This window comes from Bufo bufo, chromosome 7, assembly GCF_905171765.1.
Source record: "Bufo bufo chromosome 7, aBufBuf1.1, whole genome shotgun sequence".
Lineage (NCBI taxonomy): Eukaryota > Metazoa > Chordata > Amphibia > Anura > Bufonidae > Bufo > Bufo bufo.
Window position 1 is genome coordinate 183,857,968 of NC_053395.1, and position 25,858 is coordinate 183,883,825.

General features: G+C 45.6%; 1 protein-coding gene across 1 annotated transcript in view; it reads left to right on the forward strand.

Annotated features, from left to right (window-relative positions):
* The window catches only part of LOC121007594 (acetylcholine receptor subunit alpha-1-B), a 78,359-nt gene that overhangs the window by 10,531 nt on the left and 41,970 nt on the right, over positions 1–25,858 (forward strand). The window contains exons 2-3 of the mRNA XM_040439631.1: positions 4,514–4,659; positions 4,741–4,785. Of these exons, the coding sequence (XP_040295565.1) occupies positions 4,514–4,659; positions 4,741–4,785 (191 nt within the window). The remainder of the gene's footprint in view (positions 1–4,513; positions 4,660–4,740; positions 4,786–25,858) is intronic.

Sequence of the window (25,858 nt, forward strand, 5' to 3'; positions counted from 1 at the left end):
ACGATTGTGCCATAGAGTTACAACCTGGTGCCGTTCCTCCTCGTGGCAAAGTCTATCCACTGTCGGTAGCGGAGAATGAGGCCATGGAGGAGTACGTGAGGGAGGCGCTTTCACGCGGACACATTCGCAAATCCTCGTCCCCGGCAGGGGCTGGATTTTTCTTTGTGAAAAAGAAGGGCGGTGAGTTGAGGCCTTGCATCGATTACAGGGGTCTCAATCGCATCACGATCAAGAACGCTTACCCGATACCCTTGATTTCCGAGCTGTTCGATCGCCTTAAAGGGGCCACGGTCTTTACCAAACTCGACCTGAGGGACCGGTCATTATGAATCCTTGGTTATGCCCTTTGGGTTGTGCAATGCACCCGCAGTCTTTCAGGAATTCATCAACGATGTTTTCCGTGACCTGTTGCAGCAGTGTGTGGTGGTCTATTTGGATGACATCTTGGTATATTCTGAATCCATGGAGGCCCACATTCTGGATGTCAGACGAGTGTTGCAACGGTTACGAGAGAACAAGCTGTTCGGTAAGCTTGAGAAATGCGAATTTCACCGATCCCAGGTAACCTTCTTAGGTTACATCATTTCCGCTGAGGGGTTCTCCATGGATCCTGAGAAGGTTTCGGCTGTCTTACAGTGGCCCCAGCCCAGTGGTCTTCGTTCCCTGCAGCGCTTTTTGGGCTTCGCCAATTATTATCGGAAGTTCATCAGGGACTTTTCCATGCTGGCCAAGCCTCTCACGGATCTGACCAGGAAGGGCAGTAATTCCCAGGTCTGGCCGCTCGAGGCCATCCGAGCTTTTGAGGCCCTAAAGTCCGCTTTTGTGTCGGCTCCGATTCTGTCGCATCCCAACCCTGGGTTGCCCTTTGTCCTCGAGGTGGATGCGTCTGAGACGGGAGTAGGCGCCCTTCTGTCTCAGCGTAGAACACCAGAGGGTCCTCTGCTTCCTTGTGGGTTTTACTCCCGGAAACTGTCTTCCGCGGAGTGCAACTATCAGATTGGTGACAGGGAGTTATTGGCCATCGTGCAGGCCCTTAAAGAATGGAGGCACTTGCTCGAGGGTTCGGTGGTTCCGGTTTTCATCCTGACGGACCATAAGAATCTGACCTACCTTTCTGAGGCCAAGAGATTGACACCACGTCAGGCCAGATGGGCTCTGTTCTTGTCACGTTTTAATTACGTGGTCTCCTACCTACCCGGTTCCAAGAACATCAGGGCGGATGCCCTATCACGGCAGTACTCCGAGCTGTCCAGGGAGGAGTCGATTCCGACTTCGGTCATACCTCCGAATCAGATCCTGGCCGCCATTCGCACCAGCCTGACCTCTCCCCTGGGTGAGCAGATTTTGGCGGCTCAATCTGGTGCTCCCTCTGGGAGACCCAACGGCAGATGTTTTGTGCCTGAGGAGTTGCGCACTCGGTTGTTGCGAACCTACCATAACTCCAAGACCGCGGGGCATCCTGGAAAGAATCAGCTGTCCTGGGCTGTTTCACGTCTGTTCTGGTGGCCTTCCCTACGTTCCGACATCGCCGCATATGTAGCGGCATGCTCCGTTTGTGCCCAGAGTAAGTCCCCTCGGCACCTTCCGTTGGGCCTTCTGCAACCCATAGCCACCGGGGAGCGCCCATGGTCACACCTGGGGATGGATTTCATTGTGGACCTCCCTGCATCCCGAGGCCATACGGTCATTCTCATGATTGTGGATCGGTTTTCCAAAATGTGCCACTGTGTTCCTCTCAAGAAGTTACCCTCTGCACAAGAGTTGGCCACGATTTTTGCCAGGGAGGTCTTCCGGTTGCACGGTTTGCCCAAGGAGATTGTGTCGGATCGGGGGAGTCAGTTTGTGTCCAGGTTCTGGCGCGCCTTTTGCTCCCAGTTGGGGATTCATCTCTCCTTCTCCTCGGCCTACCACCCTCAGTCCAATGGGGCCGCAGAACGATCCAATCAGGCCTTGGAGCAATTCCTTCGTTGCTATGTCTCCGATCACCAAGACAATTGGGTTGACCTCCTGCCTTGGGCTGAGTTTGCCAGGAACACGGCGGTGAACTCTTCCTCTGGGACGTCTCCCTTCATGGCCAATTATGGGTTCCAACCTGCCGTGTTACCGGAGGTATTCTCTTCCCAGGATATTCCGGCTGTGGAGGATCACCTTTCCGTCCTACGTGCTTCTTGGGTACAGATCCAGAAGTCCCTTGAGGCCTCTGCGCAGCGCCAGAGACTCCAGGCTGATCGCAGACGAGCGCCTGCTCCTTCCTACCAGGTCGGAGACCGTGTATGGTTGTCCACCCGCAACCTCAACCTTCGAGTGCCCACTCCCAAGCTGGCGCCTCGCTTTGTTGGTCCCTTCCGAGTACTTCGCAGGGTAAACCCGGTAGCCTATGCCCTTGCGCTTCCTCCTGGCATGCGGATCTCTAACGTGTTTCATGTCTCCCTGTTGAAGCCACTGGTGTGTAATCGTTTCACTTCCTCGGTTCCTCGGCCTCGTCCGGTCCGAGTGGGCAATCGTGAGGAGTATGAGGTGAGCAATATCCTGGACTCACGCCTGGTCCGCGGTCGGGTGCAGTTTTTGGTCCATTGGCGTGGTTATGGTCCAGAGGAGCGTTCCTGGGTTCCCTCCGCAGATGTCCATGCTCCTGCCTTGCTCCGAGCCTTCCACGCACGCTTCCCTCAGAAACCGTTTTTTGCTCCGCGGAGGAGGGGTCCTTGAGGGGGAGGTACTGTCATGGTCTTACCTTCTTGCTGTTCTCCTTCGTTTGACATGTGCTGGCGGCCATCTTGGTTTCTGGGTTTCTTGTAGCCTTCCACCCTGCGGCTCCTCCTTCCCACTGGGAGGAGCTGGATGCCTAGCTCATATATATAGGAGGTCTGTGGCTTCAGTTCCTTGCTTGGTCCTCCTGTGTTCACATGCTTCTAAGACTGCTGCTGCTTCTGGTTCCTGATCCTGGCTTCGTCTGACTACCCTGCTGGTTCCTGATCCTGGCTTCGTCTGACTACCCTGCTGGTTCCTGATCCTGGCTTCGTCTGACTACCCTGCTGGTTCCTGATCCTGGCTTCGTCTGACTACCCTTCTGGTTCCTGACCTCTGGCCTCTCAAAGACTCTGCTTCGGTTTCACCATCCGTTTGGACTTTTGCTTTACAGCTTTATTTTCAATAAAGCCTTCTTATTTTCACTTATCTCTTGTTGTACGTCTGGTTCATGGTTCCGTGACACAAATGTGAGATTTACAAGGAGGGAAAAACAGTACACCTCTCTGAACAGTGTCTGGGAGGCTGTGGTTGCTGCTGCACGCAATGTTGATGGTGAACAGATCAAAACACTGACAGAATCCATGGATGGCAGGCTTTTGAGTGTCCTTGCAAAGAAAGGTGGCTATATTGGTCACTGATTTGTTTTTGTTTTGTTTTTGAATGTCAGAAATGTATATTTGTGAATGTTGAGATGTTATATTGGTTTCACTGGTAAAAATAAATAATTGAAATGGGTATATATTTGTTTTTTGTTAAGTTGCCTAATAATTATGCACAGTAATAGTCACCTGCACACACAGATATCCCCCTAAAATAGCTAAAACTAAAAACAAACTAAAAACTACTTCCAAAAATATTCAGCTTTGATATTAATGAGTTTTTTGGGTTCATTGAGAACATGGTTGTTGTTCAATAATAAAATTAATCCTCAAAAATACAACTTGCCTAATAATTCTGCACTCCCTGTAGATTTGTACCTATGACACTGGCTGACCTGTTACATGTGCACTTGGCAGCTGAAGGCATCTGTGTTGGTCCTATGTTCATATGTGCCCGCATTGCTGAGAAAAACAATGTCTTAATAAATGCAAATTAGATTCTAAGAGCAACGGGGGCGTTGCCATTACACCTAGAGGCTGTGCTCTTTCTGCAACTGCCGCACCCTCTCCAGTTTGATTGACAGGGCCAGGTGTGATATTTTCACGACCTGGCCCTGTCAATCAAAGTGCCGAGGGCACGGCAGTTACAGAGAGAGCAGATCCTCTAGGTGTAATGACAACGCCCCCGTTGCTCCTAGAAGCTCATTTGCCTATATTAAAACGTCATTTTTCTCAGCAACGCGGGCACATATGAACATGGGACCAACACAGATGTCTTCAGCTGCCAAGTGCACATGTAACAGGTCAGCCAGTGTCATAGGTACAAAACTGCTGACAGATGCCCTTTGAGCACTTTAACAGTGACAATGTTGAAAATATTCCTACTGAGCCAGCACTGCGCTCCACGGTGTAATAACGTTGCGGGCGCTTCCTGGATCACATGCTGTACATTTGGCACGTGATCTTAGTTCGGTTACAACCCACAATGTACATGGATTGCGCCTGAGCAGTAAGGCAGTGTTGGGCGCTGTGGGCAGTCAGAGGTTGTAAGTTTGGAAATAATGGTGACCACCAGCTTTCCAGCTGCAAGAAGTTCCCTATATCTCAGCTTCCAGGACCCCTGTGAGAGTCATACTCTGTGATACTTTCTCTACTCTACTCTACAGCTGGAGCCGTTCCCTCCTATGAACATGAAACTCGTCTGATTAAAGACCTCTTTGAAAACTACAGCAAGGTTGTGCGTCCAGTAGAGGCATTTGCTGATAAAGTTGTGGTCACGGTCGGATTACAGCTCATCCAGCTTATTAATGTGGTATGGAGGAAAACCAATTCAGCAGAGTTAAACATTTGTCTTCTATATTTCTACTAATAGTATTATGCCTTATGCTTCCAGGATGAAGTCAATCAAATTGTAGCAACCAATGTGCGTCTCAAACAGGTTTGTGGGTGCACTCCTTTATTCTTTAATATTTTATAATATGTTATATTATCCTCTTCTTTTTGGAAAATCAAACTTAAACGGCACCTGGGAGCAGATTTGTATCTATGACACTGTCTGACCTGTTCTATGTGCACTTGGCAGCTGAAGACATCTGTGTTGGTCCCATGTTCATATGTGCCCGCATTGCTGAGAAAAGTGATGTTTTAATGTATGCGAATGAGCCTCTAGGAGCAACGGGGGCGTCGCCATTACACCTAGAGGCTCTGCTCTCTCTGCTACTGCCGTTCCCTTTAAAGGGTTGTCCCATCTGGGACATTGATGGCATATCCCTAGGTCCAGGGACGTAGCTAAAGGCTCAGCTTGCCCCCCCCCCCCTTACCCACAGTGTTTTGTGGCTAGGGAAGCACATAGCCTTCAAAAAATTGAAACAGTAGACCCCCCCCCCCCCAACCCTCCCATGCCAAATCCTTGACCTAACCCCTTGGTGTCTTTCTATAACACTGGTGTCTTCTTATGTGGCACAAGGGTCTTTTGAGCCCCCTCAGGCTCCTGGGCCCGGTAGCGACTGCTACCTCTGCACCCCCTATAGCTACGCCCCTGACTAGGTCCCACCTCTGGGACTGGCTCCTATCTGCAGAACAGGGGCCCTAAAGTGAAGGAAGAGTAAACCATGCATGACACCCACCCTCCAGTCGATGCTATGGGACTTCCAAAAATAGCTGAGTGTCTTTGTTTGACTTTTTTTGGAAGCTCTATAGCAGTAAACGGAGAGGACTATGCGCATGTGCGGTGTGCTCTCCATTCACTTCGGGACCCCATTCTGCAGATAAGAGTGGGTCCCAGAGGTGGGACCTAGTGATGTCATAAATGTCCCAGATGGGACAACCCCTTTTAAAGAAGTTTTCAGCTACCAGAACTTCAGATTCAAGATTGTTGGAGGTCCCCATGGTTGGACCCCCAACAATCAGACACTTATACCCTATACCAGTGATGGTGAACCTCTTAGAGACCGAGTGCCCAAACTGCAACCGAAAACCCACTTATTTATTGCAAAGTGCCAACACGGCAATTTAACCTGAACACCAATATCATATATCTTCCATGTACTTTATCATTTAGCTATACACTGCGTGCAGAATTATTAGGCAAATGAGTATTTTGACCACATCATCCTCTTTATGCATGTTGTCTTACTCCAAGCTATATAGGCTCGAAAGCCTACTACCAATTAAGCATATTAGGTGATGTGCATCTCTGTAATGAGAAGGGGTGTGGTCTAATGACATCAACACCCTATATTAGGTGTGCATAATTATTAGGCAACTTCCTTTCCTTTGGCAAAATGGGTCAAAAGAAGGACTTGACAGGCTCAGAAAAGTCAAAAATAGTGAGATATCTTGCAGAGGGATGCAGCACTCTTAAAATTGCAAAGCTTCTGAAGCGTGATCATCGAACAATCAAGCGTTTCATTCAAAATAGTCAACAGGGTCGCAAGAAGCGTCTGGAAAAACCAAGGCGCAAAATAACTGCCCATGAACTGAGAAAAGTCAAGCGTGCAGCTGCCAAGATGCCACTTGCCACCAGTTTGGCCATATTTCAGAGCTGCAACATCACTGGAGTGCCCAAAAGCACAAGGTGTGCAATACTCAGAGACATGGCCAAGGTAAGAAATGCTGAAAGACGACCACCACTGAACAAGACACACAAGCTGAAACGTCAAGACTGGGCCAAGAAATATCTCAAGACTGATTTTTCTAAGGTTTTATGGACTGATGAAATGAGAGTGAGTCTTGATGGGCCAGATGGATGGGCCCGTGCCTGGATTGGTAAAGGGCAGAGAGCTCCAGTCCGACTCAGACGCCAGCAAGGTGGAGGTGGAGTACTGGTTTGGGCTGGTATCATCAAAGATGAGCTTGTGGGGCCTTTTCGGGTTTAGGATGGAGTCAAGCTCAACTCCCAGTCCTACTGCCAGTTTCTGGAAGACACCTTCTTCAAGCAGTGGTACAGGAAGAAGTCTGCATCCTTCAAGAAAAACATGATTTTCATGCAGGACAATGCTCCATCACACGCGTCCAAGTACTCCACAGCGTGGCTGGCAAGAAAGGGTATAAAAGAAGAAAATCTAATGACATGGCCTCCTTGTTCACCTGATCTGAACCCCATTGAGAACCTGTGGTCCATCATCAAATGTGAGATTTACAAGGAGGGAAAACAGTACACCTCTCTGAACAGTGTCTGGGAGGCTGTGGTTGCTGCTGCACGCAATGTTGATGGTGAATAGATCAAAACACTGACAGAATCCATGGATGGCAGGCTTTTGAGTGTCCTTGCAAAGAAAGGTGGCTATATTGGTCACTGATTTGTTTTTGTTTTGTTTTTGAATGTCAGAAATGTATATTTGTGAATGTTGACATGTTATATTGGTTTCACTGGTAAAAATAAATAATTGAAATGGGTATATATTTGTTTTTTGTTAAGTTGCCTAATAATTATGCACAGTAATAGTCACCTGCACACACAGATATCCCCCTAAAATAGCTAAAACTAAAAACAAACTAAAAACTACTTCCAAAAATATTCAGCTTTGATATTAATGAGTTTTTTGGGTTCATTGAGAACATGGTTGTTGTTCAATAATAAAATTAATCCTCAAAAATACAACTTGCCTAATAATTCTGCACTCCCTGTAATAACCTTCCTACATTCAATGTGCTGCCTGTGCTGTTCATAGCATGTCCTGCACTATTGAATGGCAGGCAAATTCTAAGGCATATTGGTACACCATAGACTTTCTCCAGGGTGCGTGTGCCCACAGAGGGGGCTCTGAGTGCCGCCTCTGGCACCTGTGCCATAGGTTCGCCATCACTGCCCTATACACACCATATTGGATAAGTGTCTGACTGTTGGGGTCTGACCATCGAGACCTCCAACAATCACAAAAATAGTGGTCCTGAAGAATTTAACAGCAGTGCACATGTGTGATCACTGCTCCATTCACTGCTGTGAAACTGCAGGAAAAAGTTCTGAGCAGTGTCTTACATGGACCAGGGGCCATATTTGTTCACCACCCATCTATTCTCATCGGGGACTCCGGGACCTCCATTTTTTTTGATTGCTGGAAGTCCCAACGGTCAGACACATCCCCTATCCTGTGGATAGGAGATAAGTGTTGTTAGTAGGGAAAACCACTTTTGGACTGTCCATCAATATCTGATCTATAGGGTTGTGCATCGGGGGGTCGCCCCGATGATAAGCAGAATGAAGAAACCATAGAATTCCAGCGAGCACTGCTCCCCTTTCATTGTGGCCATGCTTGGTAGTGCAGCTCAGTCCCATTAAAGTATATGTGAATAAGCTGCAATGCCATACACAATCAGACCCATATGTATGGCTGGAATGCTGCTGCAGATCTGGGGGGGTCCAGTAGTTGGGACCCCCACCAATCAAACACTGATACACTGCTCAAAAAAATAAAGGGAACACAAAAATAACACATCCTAGATCTGAGTTAATTAAATATTCTTCTGAAATACTTTGTTCTTTACATAGTTGAATGTGCTGACAACAAAATCACACAAAAATAAAAAAAATGGAAATCAAATTTTTCAACCAATGGAGGTCTGGATTTGGAGTCACACTCAAAATTAAAGTGGAAAAACACACTACAGGCTGATCCAACTTTGATGTAATGTCCTTAAAACAAGTCAAAATGAGGCTCAGTAGTGTGTGTGGCCTCCACGTGCCTGTATGACCTCCCTACAACGCCTGTGCATGCTCCTGCTGAGGTGGCTGACGGTCTCCTGAGGGATCTCCTTCCAGACCTGGACTAAAGCATCTGCCAACTCCTGGACAGTCTGTGGTGCAACGTGACGTTGGTGGATAGAGCGAGACATGATGTCCCAGATGTGCTCAATTGGATTCAGGTCTGGGGAACGGGCGGGCCAGTCCATAGCATCAATGCCTTCGTCTTGCAGAAATTGCTGACACACTCCAGCTACATGAGGTCTAGCATTGTCTTGCATTAGGAGGAACCCAGGGCCAACCGCACCAGCATATGGTCTCACAAGGGGTCTGAGGATCTCATCTCGGTACCTAATGGCAGTCAGGCTACCTCTGGTGAGCACATGGAGGGCTGTGCGGCCCTCCAAAGAAATGCCACCCCACACCATTACTGACCCAATGCCAAACCGGTCATGCTGGAGGATGTTGCAGGCAGCAGAACGTTCTCCATGGCGTCTCCAGACTCACGTCTGTCACATGTGCTCAGTGTGAACCTGCTTTCATCTGTGAAGATCACAGGGCGCCAGTGGCGAATTTGCCAATCTTGGTGTTCTCTGGCAAATGCCAAATGTCCTGCACGGTGTTGGGCTGTAAGCACAACCCCCACCTGTGGATGTCGGGCCCTCATATCACCCTCATGGAGTCTGTTTCTGACCGTTTGAGCAGACACATGCACATTTGTGGCCTGCTGGAGGTCATTTTGCAGGGCTCTGGCAGTGCTCCTCCTGTTCCTCCTTGCACAAAGGCGGAGGTAGCGGTCCTGCTGCTGGGTTGTTGCCCTCCTATGGCCTTCTCCATGTCTCCTGATGTACTGGCCTGTCTCCTGGTAGCGCCTCCATGCTCTGGACACTACGCTGACAGACACAGCAAACCTTCTTGCCACAGCTCGCATTGATGTGCCATCCTGGATAAGCTGCACTACCTGAGCCATTTGTGTGGGTTGTAGACTCCGTCTCATGCTACCACTAGAGTGAAAGCACCGCCAGCATTCAAAAGTGACCAAAACATCAGCCAGGAAGCATAGGAACTGAGAAGTGGTCTGTAGTTACCACCTGCAGAACCATTTCTGTATTGGGGGTGTCTTGCTAATTGCCTATAATTTCCACCTGTTGTCTATCCCATTTGCACAACAGCATGTGAAATTGATTGTCACTCAGTGTTGCTTCCTAAGTGGACAGTTTGATTTCACAGAAGTGTGATTGACTTGGAGTTACATTGTGTTGTTTAAGTGTTCCCTTTATTTTTTTGAGCAGTGTAGTTTGTGAACAGTTCAGGAAAATCCATTAATGGGAATTTACTATAAACATGTATTTTGGGTATGAGTCAGCGGATAAAGATGAACATTAGACTACTGTGCCCCCATGATGGTCTCATCCTGTGGCGGCCATTCCAGTATTAATCATCCTCACCCATGATGAGTGCATGGCATTGTGATTAACTTTGTGGCAGCGTCTAATTCTTGTCTGCACAGATCATAACTGTGGATTAGATATGGTCAGAATCGTGCTTCATCTCATATTGGGGTGGACTAAATGTGGCCGGGGGTCAAAGGCGGACGAATTCTAGTCACAAATAGCTAGAAATGTCTAGCTATTAATAAAGTATGGACCCGTACCCTCATGTTCAATCATACAATGCTCTTTCTTGTTCATACATACCAATACTAATGAGCTTAAAGGAGTAAGAAAGAAAGAAAAGTATTACTATCCAATTAATAGGGCATTTCAAATGACGTATTATTATTACAACATACATGCAATAAGAATATTCTTCATGTTTTTTTAAGTACATTACATTTTCCTCTCTGTTAGCGCCCCCTGCTGTGTCTCCTTCTGATCCACCTCCTGTATTCAGTGATGGATTAAGGCCCCGTTCACACGAGCGAGTTTTCCGCGCGGGTGCAATGCGTGACGTGAACGCATAGCACCCGCACTGAATCCGGACCCATTTATTTCAATGGGTCAGTGTACATGAGCGTTTTTTTTTCACACATCAGTTCTGAAAAACACAGCATGTTCTATATTATGTGTTTTTCACGCATCCCTGGCTTCATTGAAGTGAATGGGGCTTCAGTGAAAAACGCATCGTATCCGCAAGCAAGTGCGGATGCAATACGTTTTTCACTGATGGTTGCTAAGAGTTGTTTGTAAACCTTCAGTTTTTTATCACGCGCGTGAAAAATGCATCAAAACGCATTGCACCCGCGCGGAAAAAAACTGAACAACCGAACGCAATCGCAGACAAAACTGACTGAACTTGCTTGCAAAATGGTGCGAGTTTCTCTGAACGCACCCTGAACGCATCCGGAGCCAATCCGTCACGCTTGTGTTAAAGAGGCCTAAGGCCTGTTTCACACTTGTGTTGTGAATTCCGGTATTGAGATCTAAATACCGGAATTAAACAGATCGGTTTTGATTTTGCACATCAGGCTGCATCCGTTCCGTTAGGATGCGGTTGTGGAAAATCAAAATGGAAAAAAAAAACAGATCTGTCACTAAATACATTAAAAATCAATGGGTGACAAATGCGTTTTTTTAGGCTCCTCAAAAAATAAATCCGTCACCATTGACTTACATTGTTTTCAGTGCCGGATCCATTTTTTTTCTGTTTTTATGACCGGACACAAAACCGCAGCTTGCAGCGGTTTTGTGTCCGGTCACAAAACGGAATGCTGCTGGAACGTAGACATCCTGATGCATCCTGAACAGATGTCTTTCCATTCAGAGTGCATGAGGAATAAGCGCAAGCGTTTTTTTCCGGTATTGAGATCCTCTGCCAGGTCTCAATACCGGAAAACAGCAAAGCTAGTGTGAAAGTAACCTAACATGCACGTTAGTCTTTCTTCATTCCTTCCCTCCCTTTTCTAAATTCACAGAAATACATAGTTTATCTCCCTCTAGACAGTGGAGGAAGGAATTCTGGGGACATTACATATCTTATGTACCCTTGGGGCTATATACAGTCAGGTCCATATATATTGGGACATCGACACGATTGTAATATTTTTGGCTCTATACACCACCACAATGGATTTGAAATGAAACGAACAAGATGTGCTTTAACTGCAGACTGTCAGCTTTAATTTGAGGATATTTACATCCAAATCAGGTGAACGGTGTAGGAATTGCAACAGTTTGCATATGTGCCTCCCACTTGTTAAGGAACCAAAAGTAATGGGACAATTGGCTTCTCAGCTGTTCCATGGCCAGGTGTGTAGTATTCCCTCATTATCCCAATTACAATGAGCAGATAAAAGGTCCAGAGTTCATTTCAAGTGTGCTATTTGCATTTGGAATCCGTTGCTGTCAATTCTCAAGATGAGATCCAAAGAGCTGTCACTATCAGTGAAGCAAGCCATCATTAGGCTGAAAAAAACACAACAAACCCATCAGAGAGATAGCAAAAACATTAGGCGAGGCCAAAACAACTGTTTGGAACATTCTTAAAAAGAAGGAACGCATAATTCTTTCTCTGGTGAAGAAAACACCCTTCACAACAGTTGGCCAGATCAAGAACACTCTCCAGGAGGTAGGTGTATGTGTGTCAAAGTCAACAATCAAGAGAAGACTTCACCAGAGTGAATACAGAGGGTTCACCACAAGATGTAAACCATTGGTGAGCCTCAAAAACAGGAAGGCCAGATTAGAGTTTGCCAAACGACATCTAAAAAAGCCTTCACAGTTCTGGAACAACATCCTATGGACAGATGAGACCAAGATCAACTTGTACCAGAGTGATGGGAAGAGAAGAGTATGGAGAAGGAAAGGAACTGCTCATGATCCTAAGCATACCACCTCATCAGTGAAGCATGGTGGTGGTAGTGTCATGGCGTGGGCATGTATGGCTGCCAATGGAACTGGTTCTCTTGTATTTATTGATGATGTGACTGCTGACAAAAGTAGCAGGATGAATTCTGAAGTGTTTCGGGCAATATTATCTGCTCATATTCAGCCAAATGCTTCAGAACTCATTGGACGGCGCTTCACAGTGCAGATGGACAATGACCCAAAGCATACTGCAAAAGCAACCAAAGAGTTTTTTAATGGAAAGAAGAGGAAGTGGTTATGCAATGGCCAAGTCAATCACCGGACCTGAATCCGATTGAGCATGCATTTCACTTGCTGAAGACAAAACTGAAGGGAAAATGCCCCAAGAACAAGCAGGAACTGAAGACAGTTGCAGTAGAGGCCTGGCAGAGCATCACCAGGGATGAAACCCAGCGTCTGGTGATGTCTATGCGTTCCAGACTTCAGGCTGTAATTGACTGCAAAGGATTTGCAACCAAGTATTAAAAAGTGAAAGTTTGATTTATGATTATTATTATTATGTCCCATTACTTTTGGTCCCTTAACAAGTGGGAGGCATATATACAAACTGTTGTAATTCCTACACCGTTCACCTGATTTGGATGAAAATACCCTCAAATTAAAGCTGACAGTCTGCAGTTAAAGCACATCTTGTTTGTTTCATTTCAAATCCATTGTGGTGGCGTATAGAGCCAAAAATTTTAGAATTGTGTCGATGTCCCAATATTTATGGACCTGACTGTATATATAAAAGTGACAATATTCTATGTAGAGGAGGAAGAGGTTAAGAAGAGCTAATTGCAATGCATCCTGGGAGATGCAGGTGCTTAATGAGCTATAGGCCACCCATAGAAAGGCAAGCAGGTCCTCCAGATATGTGAGTTTAAAACAGTTTCAAATTTGAGAGAAAGCCTATTTAAAGGGGTTTTCCAAGATTCTTATATTGATGGCCTGTCCTCAGGATAGGTCATCTCTATCAGATCGGTGGAGTCTAACTCCCAGCACCCCTGCCGATCCGTTGCTTGCGGCGCTCACCTTGCCTCTTCCTAGTCCAATGATGTCATGTTCATCGGTTACGTGGCCTAGGCACAGCTCAAGTGAATGGGGCTAAGCTGCAATACCAAGCACAGCCACTATCCAATGGAAGGAGCTGTACTTAGTGAGCAGTGAGGAGGTGTCGGACCCCCGATGATCTGATATTCGTGACCTATCCTGACAATAGGTCATCATTATCAGAACCTCAGAAACCCTCTTTAAAATTTGGTCATATGCTGAGTAAAGGCTCCTGCGGAGACCTTTACAGTGGACGTTCAGACGTTATAGGCCATGTGTTTTCCATAGGAAACAATGATACTTAACCACCTCAGCCCCCAGTGCTTAAACACCCTGAAAGACCAGGCCACTTTTTACACTTCTGACCTACACTACTTTCACCGTTTATTGCTCGGTCATGCAACTTACCACCCAAATGAATTTTACCTCCTTTTCTTCTCACTAATAGAGCTTTCATTTGGTGGTATTTCATTGCTGCTGACATTTTTAATTTTTTTGTTATTAATCGAAATTTAACGATTTTTTTGCAAAAAAATGACATTTTTCACTTTCAGTTGTAAAATTTTGCAAAAAAAACAAGATCCATATATAAATTTTTCTCTAAATTTATTGTTCTACATGTCTTTGATAAAAAAAAAATGTTTGGGTAAAAAAAAAATGGTTTGCGTAAAAGTTATAGCGTTTACAAACTATGGTACAAAAATGTGAATTTCCGCTTTTTGAAGCAGCTCTGACTTTCTGAGCACCTGTCATGTTTCCTGAGGTTCTACAATGGCCAGACAGTACAAACACCCCACAAATGACCCCATTTCGGAAAGTACACACCCTAAGGTATTCGCTGATGGGCATAGTGAGTTCATAGAACTTTTTATTTTTTGTCACAAGTTAGCGGAAAATTATGATTTTTTTTTTTTTTTTTTTTTCTTACAAAGTCTCATATTCCACTAACTTGTGACAAAAAATAAAAGTTCTATGAACTCACTATGCCCATCAGCGAATACCTTGGGGTCTCTTCTTTCCAAAATGGGGTCACTTGTGGGGTAGTTATACTGCCCTGGCATTTTATATATACCCATGCTGGGTGAGAGAAATATCTTGGCAAAAGACAACTTTTCCCATTTTTTTATACAAAGTTGGCATTTGACCAAGATATTTATCTCACCCAGCATGGGTATATGTAAAAAGACACCCCAAAACACATTCCTCAACTTCTCCTGAATACAGAGATACCAGATGTGTGACACTTTTTTGCAGCCTAGGTGGGCAAAGGGGCCCATATTCCAAAGAGCACCTTTCGGATTTCACAGGTCATTTTTTATAGAATTTGATTTCAAACTCCTTACCACACATTTGGGCCCCTAGAATGCCAGGGCAGTATAACTACCCCACAAGTGACCCCATTTTGGAAAGAAGACACCCCAAGGTATTCTGTGAGGGGCATGGCGAGTTCCTAGAATTTTTTATTTTTTGTCACAAGTTAGTGGAAAATGATGATTTTTTTTTTTCATACAAAGTCTCATATTCCACTAACTTGTGACAAAAAATAAAAACTTCCATGAACTCACTATGCCCATCAGCGAATACCTTGGGGTCTCTTCTTTCCAAAATGGGGTCACTTGTGGGGTAGTTATACTGCCCTGGCATTCTAGGGGCCCAAATGTGTGGTAAGGAGTTTGAAATCAAATTCAGTAAAAAATGACCTGTGAAATCCGAAAGGTGCTCTTTGGAATGTGGGCCCCTTTGCCCACCTAGGCTGCAAAAAAGTGTCACACATCTGGTATCTCCGTACTCAGGAGAAGTTGAGGAATGTGTTTTGGGGTGTCTTTTTACATATACCCATGCTGGGTGAGATAAATATCTTGGTCAAATGCCAACTTTGTATAAAAAAATGGGAAAAGTTGTCTTTTGCCAAGATATTTCTCTCACCCAGCATGGGTATATATAAAATGACACCCCAAAACACATTCCCCACCTTCTCCTGAGTACGGAGATACCAGATGTGTGACACTTTTTTGCAGCCTAGGTGGGCAAAGGGGCCCATTTTACAAAGAGCACCTTTCGGATTTCACAGGTCATTTTTTACAGAATTTGATTTCAAACTCCTTACCACACATTTGGGCCCCTAGAATGCCAGGGCAGTATAACTACCCCACAAGTGACCCCATTTTGGAAAGAAGAGACCCCAAGGTATTCGCTGATGGGCATAGTGAGTTCATGGAAGTTTTTATTTTTTGTCACAAGTTAGTGGAATATGAGACTTTGTATGAAAAAAAATAAATAAAAAATCATCATTTTCCACTAACTTGTGACTAAAAATTAAAAATTCTAGGAACTTGCCATGCCCCTCACGGAATACCTTGGGGTGTCTTCTTTCCAAAATGGGGTCACTTGTGGGGTAGTTATACTGCCCTGGCATTTTACAGGGGCCCTAATGTGTGGTAAGTAGGTAAATGACCTGTGAAATCCGAAAGGTGCTCTTTGGAATGTGGGCCCCTTTGCCCACCTAGGCTGCAAAAAAGTGTCACACATCTGGTATCTCCGTACTCAGGAGAAGGTGGGGAATGTGTTTTGTGGTTTCATTTTACATATACCCATGCTGGGTGAGAGAAATATCTTGGCAAAAGACAACTTTTCCCATTTTTTTATACAAAGTTGGCATTTGACCAAGATATTTATCTCACCCAGCATGGGTATATGTAAAAAGACACCCCAAAACACATTCTTCAACTTCTCCTGAGTACGGAGATACCAGATGTGTGACACTTTTTTGCAGCCTAGGTGGGCAAAGGGGCCCAAATTCCTTTTAGGAGGGCATTTTTAGACATTTGGATACCAGACTTCTTCTCACGCTTTGGGGCCCCTAAAATGCCAGGGCAGTATAAATACCCCACATGTGACCCCATTTTGGAAAGAAGACACCCCAAGGTATTCAATGAGGGGCATGGCGAGTTCATTGAAAAAAAAAAATTTTTGGCACAAGTTAGCGGAAATTGATTTTTTGGATTTTGTTCTCACAAAGTCTCCCTTTCCGCTAACTTGGGACAAAAATTTCAATCTTTCATGGACTCAATATGCCCCTCAGCGAATACCTTGGGGTGTCTTCTTTCCAAAATGGTGTTATTTGTGGGGTGTTTGTACTGCCCTGGCATTTGAGGGTCTCCGCAATCATTACATGTATGGCCAGCATTAGGAGTTTCTGCTATTCTCCTTATATTGAGCATACGGGTAATAAGATTTTTTTTTTCCGTTCAGCCTCTGGGCTGAAAGAAAAAAATGAACGGCACAGATTTCTTCATTCGCATCGATCAATGTGGATGAAAAAATCTCTGCCAAAAAAAGAAAAAGGAGGGGAAAGGCGTCTGCCAGGACATAGGAGCTCCGCCCAACATCCATACCCACTTCAGCTCGTATGCCCTGGCAAACCAGATTTCTCCATTCACATCAATCGATGTGGATGAATAAATCATTGCCGGGATTTTTTTTTTTATATATACAAAGTGTTTGCCAAAGTATATGAACACCGCCACCTCCTCAGCTCATATGCCTCGGCAAACATATCTTTTACTGCAGAGGAGAAATCTCGTCTTGCAGCGCCGCATACACCGACTTGCGTGTAATCTGACAGCAGCGCAATGCTTCTGTCCGAATGCACATCAGTGCTGCAGCTGGTCGATCGGTTGGTCCACCTGGAAGGTAAAAAAAACAAAACAAAAAAGAAAAAACCAGGCCGCAAAGCAATAACTTTATTAACTTTAGAACAGAACATATTAACTTTTTTAAACTTTTTAAACTTTACCGGTAATTTTTTTTTTTTTTTTTTTTTTTACCTTTATAGAACAAACCTCTCCTTCCCCATGGGACAATGTGCAAAGCGCAAATCGCCCAAAGATGTGGCGAAGTACGTTATGCACTTTATCCCAGGTGAAAGGAGAGGTTTGCAGCAGCTGTGAGAGAAAGGGCCCTAATAGCCCTGTGTGCCTGTCCTGGTGAGATGTGATCCCTATGCTAGGTGTACCTGTGTGTGGTACTTCCGGAAACACTCTCCTAAGCATAGGGCAGGGTGGTCCGGACAGTCAGGACAGAAATAGCGGGTGTCACGCCTTATTCCACTCCTGCTACAGACACGACATTTTTTTCGGGGTGGCGGTTGGGTTGAGGTACCAGCAACGACACTGGGGAAATGTCGCTCGTGTAGACGGCTAACTACACTGGTGGATGGGGCCACGGAACCTCCTGGGTAAAGGAGGTTCTCGATGATCTCTTCCTGGAATTTGAGGAAGGATCGTGTTCTCCCAGCCTTACTGTAGAGAACAAAACTATTGTAGAGCGCCAATTGAATTAAATATACAGACACCTTCTTATACCAGCGTCTGGTTCTGCGGGAAACTAAATAGGGAGCCAACATCTGGTCATTGAAGTCCACCCCTCCCATGAGCAAATTATAGTCGTGGACTGAGAGGGGCTTTTCAATGACACGGGTTGCCCTTTGAATTTGTATTGTCGTGTCTGCGTGAATGGAGGAGAGCATGTAAACGTCACGCTTGTCTCTCCATTTCACCGCGAGCAGTTCTTCGTTACACAAGGCAGCCCTCTCCCCCCTTGCAAGACAGGTGGTTACAAGCCGTTGGGGGAAGCCCACGCGACTAGTTCGCGCGGTGCCACAGGCGCAAATCCGTTCTAGAAACAAATGCCTAAAGAGGGCCACACTTGTGTAAAAATTGTCCACATAAAGATGGTACCCCTTGCCGAATAAGGGTGACACCAAGTCCCAGACTGTCTTCCCACTGCTCCCCAGGTAGTCAGGGCAACCGACCGGCTCCAGGGTCTGATCTTTTCCCTCATAGATCCGAAATTTGTGGGTATAGCCTGTGGCCCTTTCACAGAGCTTATACAATTTGACCCCATACCGGGCACGCTTGCTTGGGATGTATTGTTTGAAGCCAAGGCGCCCGGTAAAATGTATTAGGGACTCGTCTACGCAGATGTTTTGCTCAGGGGTATACAAATCTGCAAATTTCTGGTTGAAATGGTCTATGAGGGGCCGAATTTTGTGGAGCCGGTTAAAAGCTGGGTGGCCTCTGGGACGGGAGGTGGTGTTGTCGCTAAAGTGCAGGAAACGCAGGATGGCCTCAAATCGTGTCCTGGACATAGCAGCAGAGAACATGGGCATGTGATGAATTGGGTGCGTTGACCAATATGACCGCAATTCATGCTTTTTTTGTCAGGCCCATGTTGAGGAGAAGGCCCAGAAAAATTTTAAGTTCGGAAACTTGGACTGGTTTCCACCGGAAAGGCTGGGCATAAAAGCTTCCCGGGTTTGCGGTTATAAATTGTGTGGCATATTGGTTGGTCTCTGCCACGACTAAGTCCAAGAGCTCCGCAGTCAAGAACAGCTCAAAAAATCCCAGGGCCGTACTGATCTGAGCCGTCTCAACCCGAACTCCAGACTGGGCGGTGAAAGGGGGAACTACTGGTGCGGCTGAAGTTGGTGACTGCCAATCAGGGTTTGCCAGCACCTCAGGGATTCTAGGGGCTCTACGGGCCTGTCTGTGCGGTGGCTGCGACGGGGGGTAACTAGTGCACGTGCCACCGTACCAGCTTCAACTGCCCTTCTGGTGCTCGCTACTTCACCATGTTGTACGGCAGTGCTGGTACTAGGTCCAGGAAGGGCTGCGCTGCTGGTGTATGCCTCACCACGTGATCCGGCAGCGACAGCCCCACTCTGCTGCTCTTGAAGCGGATCCTGCATAACCTGTGGTTCTAGCGACACGGGGCCGGGTACGCCTGGTGCTGCCAGGGACCTCACCCTCCTCGTCCGAACTTTGGGTCAGAGAGCCACTGCTTTCTACAGGTTCATATTCTGACCCGCTAGATTCGTCAGATGAGGGTTCCCACTCCTCATCCGACTGGGTCAGAATCCTGTAGGCCTCTTCAGAAGAATACCCCCTGTTTGACATTTGGACTACTAAATTTAGGGGTATTCCCTGAGACTACCCAAGAAAAAAAGCAAGCCTGTCTTACAAAGGGGAGGCTAGCGAAGTACCGGAGGCCGCTGCGGTTGATAAAAAATATCAAAACTGATTTTTTTATCGCCGCAGTGCGTGTAAAATGAATGTGCAGTGATCAAAAAAATATATATTTTTTGTCACTGCGGTGGGGCGGGCGTGGGTGAACGCACGTGTGGGCGACCGATCAGGCCTGATCGGGCAAACACTGCGTTTTGGGTGGAGGGCGAACTAAAGTGACACTAATACTATTATAGATCTGACCGTGATCAGTTTTGATCACTTACAGATACTCTAAAAGTACAAATGCTGATTAGCGATACGCTAAACAGCGAATAAAAGTGACTGCGGTGCGGTGGGGTGGGCGCTAACTGACGCTAACTACCTAACCAAGGGGCCTAAATTATCCCTAAAACCTAACAGCCAATACTAGTGAAAAAAAAAAGTGTCAGTTTACACTGATCACTTTTTGTCTTTCACTAAGTGATTGACAGGGGGCGATCAAGGGGTTAATTTGGATGATGGGGGTGATGGATGGTGATCAGGGGCTAAGGGCAGTGTTTGGTGTGTACTCACAGTGATGTCTGCTTCTCTGCTGGATCCAACCGACGAAAAGGACCAGCAGAGGAGCAGAGAAGCCATATAACAGATCATATTTACTAATATGATCTGTTATCTGGCTTGTGATTAGATTTTTTAAAATCAGCAACCTGCCAGCGACGATCATTGGCTGGCAGGTTGCTGATGCAATAGTCCTTTAACTTTTGCCGGCCCGCGATGCGCATGCGCGGGCCGGCTGTGACCGAAATCTCGCGTCTCGCGAGAGGACGCGCCGGCGCGTCCAGGAGGAATTAAACAACCACCTCCAGGACGCGTCTGTGCGTACAGCGGTCCGGAGGTGGTTAAAGGGGTTGTCCCACAAAAGATATTCCACAGTTATTAAACCAGCACCTGGATCTGAATACTTTTGTAATTGCATGTAATAAAAAATTTTGTATAGCCACTAAGTTATTCAATAAAATGTTTATGCACAGCGCCACCTGTAGTTTTTTTTTCTTATTTCTTTGTCCTGCTCACTGAGAAGGCCGCACATGCTCAGTTTCATCCTTCAGCTGCCCCCTGAGCTGTGATAGGCAGAGCTGAGACACGCCCCCTGAGCTGCAGCAGAAAGGACACTCCCCTGGATCTTTCAGCTTGATATAAGTCTAGCAGAGCAATTAATGGGGAGATCTCTGGACCCATGTGATATACTATCTGATGTCCGATTTTCATTTTTTACATTATTCATGTGATAACCCCTTTAACCATACATGGAGCAACTTATCTACCACTTAAGCAGAGGACATGATGACTACTACTGGACCCAGGATCTGAGAGAATCTGCTTCCCCTGTTTGTTATGGAATTGTCCTAGATATTACCCACAGCTACCACTAGAGGAAGCTTGCTGCATCCACATTTATACCGCTCACACTAGCTGTACAAATAGCTGTGCAGTTAGCTCCTCCTAGTGGCAGCTGCTTGCATTCATAATCATTTATCAAAATCTTCCTAGACATAGCATGTAATGAAACTGGTTGTCCGATGGATAAATATTATATTTCTCTGCCACTCTTTTTTGTTCTCCTAGGCCCCGATTCCCAGGCTATCATGGCATAAGATTTAGCTCCCGATATGGGAATGTGGTCATGCACTGTCAAGAGGTTCGTGATCATCAAGAGGGGGCAAATCACAGTTCTGACACTGTCTGATCAGCACAGACAGTTGAGAACTGCACTAGATTCACAGTGCATGCCCTGAATTGCATATCGGGAGCAGAAACTAATTGCACAATTGCTTGGGAACAGTGGGCCAAGGAGAGAAAAAAAAAAAACAGGCGGCATCTGCGGAGCACAGTCAGGCTCCTCATATCCCCAGCAGATGAGCACTCAGATGAGAGTGGATACAGTGCATTTGGAAAGTCTTGAGACCCTTTCACTTTTTTATGTTGTCGCCTCGTGCTAAAAAAAACCTAAATCTAATTTTTACCCCAATATTCTGCACCTAATACCCTATAATAAGAAAGTGAAAACAGAATGTTAGAAATCCTTGCTTATTTATTGAAAAAGAAAAAGAAAAATCTTGCAGTGACATAAGGATTCAGACCCTTTACTTAGGACTTGAAGCACCTCTGGCAGTGATTATATTCTCCAGTCTTCTTGGCAGGCTCGGACTGGCCCACAGGGGTACAGGTGAATCCCCCAGGCCCCTAGTCCCCCATCTCTACAATGTTGTTCACTCACAAACAACGACACATGCCCAAAATAGTAAAAAATATATATCCATTTTATTGCATAAAAAGTCCAAATACATAGCATATCACAATATAAAAATAAAAATGAAGAGGAAACAACAGACATATAAAGGTCTTAGAAACACCTTACCTATCTTGCTGCTACCCTGAGGGTAGTAGCAGCATAGGTTAGGTGATTCTGGCACCTTTTTACGTCTGTTGTTTCCTCTTCATTTTTATTTTTATATTGTGATATGCTATGTATTTGGACTTTTTATGCAATAAAATGGATATTTTTCTTTTTACTATTTTGGGCCTGTGTCGTTGTTTGTGAGTGAACAACATTGTAGGTATATGTTGGTTATTGCATTTATGCTCTGATTTAATGTTGGTATATTGAGGCCTGTTTTGGTTTTGCCCTAGTCCCCTATCCTCTACACACGTGCTGCATGGCACAGTGTAGTGACTGCCCTACATACAGATAGGCAGCGTACAGCATCTTAACCAGCCTATGTCCATATAAAAAACGGGGTAGATTATTATTACAGATGCATCTGGTGGCTGAGATGACCTGTTGACACAGCGGAAGGCCACCCTCCTTTTCTAGGCACCTGCCTTCTTAAAGTCACTGCAGGGACGCCTGTAATTAATCACCTTGCTGTCTGCCGCAGTGTGAACGGTAATATTTGCAGGCATCTGAGTAGTGGGCCCTCACAATGAATTTTACTGGTGGGCTCTAGGCACCTCAATCTGACACTGGAGAGGACTACAACTCCCAGCATGTCCATTCTGTTATTATGTGATATCAGAGGACAATTCAGAGAGGGAGAGGACTACAACTTCCAAGGTTTCTCAGGCTTACCACTTCTCCACTGCTGAACTCTGTCCCGCCTGCACTGATCACATGAAGGTGGCGTCATCACAGGTCCTTCCCACTTCTCCTCTCCACTGCTGAGCTCTGGCCCCGCCTGCACTGATCATCATCACAGGTCCTTCAGTTCTTGCACTGTAACCGATTAGAGTGTCTGCACTGCAGTGCCCCCCCCCCCTTGCCCTTGAAGAGCCCAGATATTTTTGGTAATTTATTAATACTAGAGATGAGCGAATCGAAGTTGAGGAAGTGGAATTCGATCTGAATTTCAGGAAAAATTTGATTTGCACTGAATCCGAATTTCCTCACGCTTCGTGGTAACAAATCACATTTTTTCCTAAAATGACTACTGCACGTGTTAAGACATGGAGCAAGGAACTCTGGGAACGAGGGATCACCCACAATGCCATCCATGCAGCCAGTCAGCAGCCAGCCAGCCCTGTGATGTCACAGCCCTATAAACGTCAGCCATCCTAGATTCTGCCATTTTCCAGTGTACTTAGTGCAGGGAGAGACGTCTGCAGGCGCTAAGGGACAGTGTTAGAAAAAACTTCATTGTGCTAACAAAACGATTTACAAGTGCAGGGAAAGATTATTCAAGGTGTAGGGAAAGGATAGGGAGGAATCATTCCACAACATTTATATTGAACAGGGTTCAGTAGGGGAGTTTACAGCCTGGGTAATAGGAACAATCCTATTACACCTTTCTGCACTGACTGGGGATCTAAATTGCCATTATGCAGCTCTGTAATTCCAGCAAACCGTTCTTGTTATTGGGGTGCAAGTGCTGTTTGATACAGCCATTAACAGGGTTTATTACAAGGAAATATTTCTATGTCTTATTTGCCCTTGTGTGGTGCAGTTATATGTTCTAAAGCATTTTCTGGCTTGTATTAGGGGGAAAAAAGGGCTTATTAGCCGTTGTGTGGTGAAGTGAGAAAATTACAGCCCTGTTTGGCGTGTATTAGTGGCAAAAAAATCTATATTATTTGCCGTTCAGCAGTGCAGTTATATGTTCTAAAGCCCTTTTTGGCCTGTATTAGTGGCACAAAAAAAAAGTATTTGCCATTGTGTGGTAAAGTGAGAAATTGCAGCCTTTTTGGCGTGTATTAGTGGCAAAAAAAGTATAAATTACTCTTACCGGTAATTGGATTTTCCAATAACCTCCACAACGGCACTGACAGGAGGGTGTCCCCGCCCCAGGAAAGGAAACAACGTAGGAGCAACAATTCAAAAGGCCTTCTCCCCTTTACCTCACCAGTCGGTAAGAGAGTACTCAGAGAAGATGCAAAGAAAATTGTATTAAATATTAAATTACATCATTTAACATCATAAGAAGCATAATACTTGCAGAAATCAATAGACATACATTTCAATCTGGGAGGGAAACACTCAGTGCCGTTGTGGAGGTTATTGGAAAATCCAATTACCGTTAAGAGTAATTTATACTTTTCTCTACCTCCACAACGGCACTGACAGAAGGATTAGCAGAGTAATCTACTAGGGCGGGACAACAGCGGCAAGAACTCTACGTCCAAAGGATAAGTCCATATTCTTTTGGACATCTAGTTTATAGTGGTTGTAGAAAGTCATTGGACTCGCCCAGGTGGCCGCTTTACAAATCTGGTCTAAAGAGACCGAGGCTGATTCTGCCCAGGAGGATGAAACTGCCCTAGTGGAGTGGGCTTTTATTCCTACAGGAGGTAATAGGTCTTTCTTGATGTAAGAATGGAAATGACATCCTGAATCCACCTGGCTATGGTGGACTTGCTGGCGGCTCTTCCTTTATGGACCCCCTGGTGTTGAAGGAAAAGTTGGTCCCGATCCGTTCTAAACGTTCCGTGGCTTTTAGATAGGCCAACACAGATCTTCTTACATCCAGGTTCTGAAATTTCTTCTCTTTTTCAAAGGATGTGGGCAAAAGGATGGTAGCGAGATTTCTTGACCACAATGGAAGGAGGAGATCACTTAGGAAGAAATGAGGGACAGTGCCTTAGAATTATATGATCGTCTAGAATAGACAAATAGGGCATCTTACAGGAGAAGGCCTGTATCTCCCCAACAATTCTGGCGGTGGTTATTGCCACTAAGAATACTGTCTTGTAAGTTAATAGTTTTAGAGAGATTTCATCCACCGGTTCAAATGAAGGCTCCATTAAAACCGAGAGGACCAGACTCAGATCCCAAGGTGGAACCATGGAACGAACAGTCTGAACTTTTCTGGTAGCCCCCTTGATAAAGCGTTTAACAAGAGGGGAATCGGCCAGTCTTAAAACCAGAAAGGCGCTGAGGGCAGATATCTGAACCTTTAGAGTGAAAGGACGAAGACCTTTGTTTAGACCTGCTTCCAGGAACTCTAGAATTTGAGGGATCTCAGGAGAGAGAGAATTTTTTGAAAAGGTCCTTAGGTATATTTTCGAGGTGATTGGTTTGCGCCTCAGCATGAGAGTAGTAATCACGTCATCTGACAGACCTTTCTTTTTTTAGTGCTGACCGTTCAATTTCCAGGCCGTCAGGTTCAGTTGTTTAAGTTTGGATGCCACATGGGACCCTGATGAAGAAGGTCCGTGTTTTGTGGTAATGTCCAGTAAATCCCCTCAGACAGTTTCAGCAGTAGAGGAAACCAAGCTCTCCTTGGCCAGTAAGGTGCGATGAGGATCACACAAGCTCGTTCTTCCTCTATCTTCATCAGTGTCTTTGGTATTAAGCTGAAGGGGGGGAAGGCATACAACAGAGTGCTCGGCCAAGGTTGGGCTAGGGCATCTAACCAAAGCGGATGGCCCTGCCCGGAGAGGGAGCAGAACTTTTTGGTTTGTCTGTTTTCCCTTGTGGCAAATAAGTATATTTCCGGGCAGCCCCATTTTTCGCAGATCTTTTTGAATACTCGGGAATCTAAGGACCATTCTCCTTCTTTGACTGATGTCCGGAAAAATCGACCACGAGATTTTGATCTCCTTTTACATGAACCGCCAAAAGGGACGATGGGTTTCTTTCGGCCTAGAAAAAAATGTTGCGAGCTACCGCTGCTAAAGATCGACTTTTTGTCCCCCCTTGCCTGTTGAGGTAGGCGACCGCTGTAGTATTGTCGGACAATACTTTTACGTGCTTTGAGCAAGAGGGCGTGTGAAGAGATGTAACAACCTTGAAGATGGCCATGAGCTCTTTCACATTTGACGAGGCATCTATCATATCTGGTCCCCCATTCGCCCTGTATGTACCTTCTGTTCGCATGGCCTCCCCAACCTGAACCACTGGCGTCTGTGGTAATCAGCATCACGTCCTTC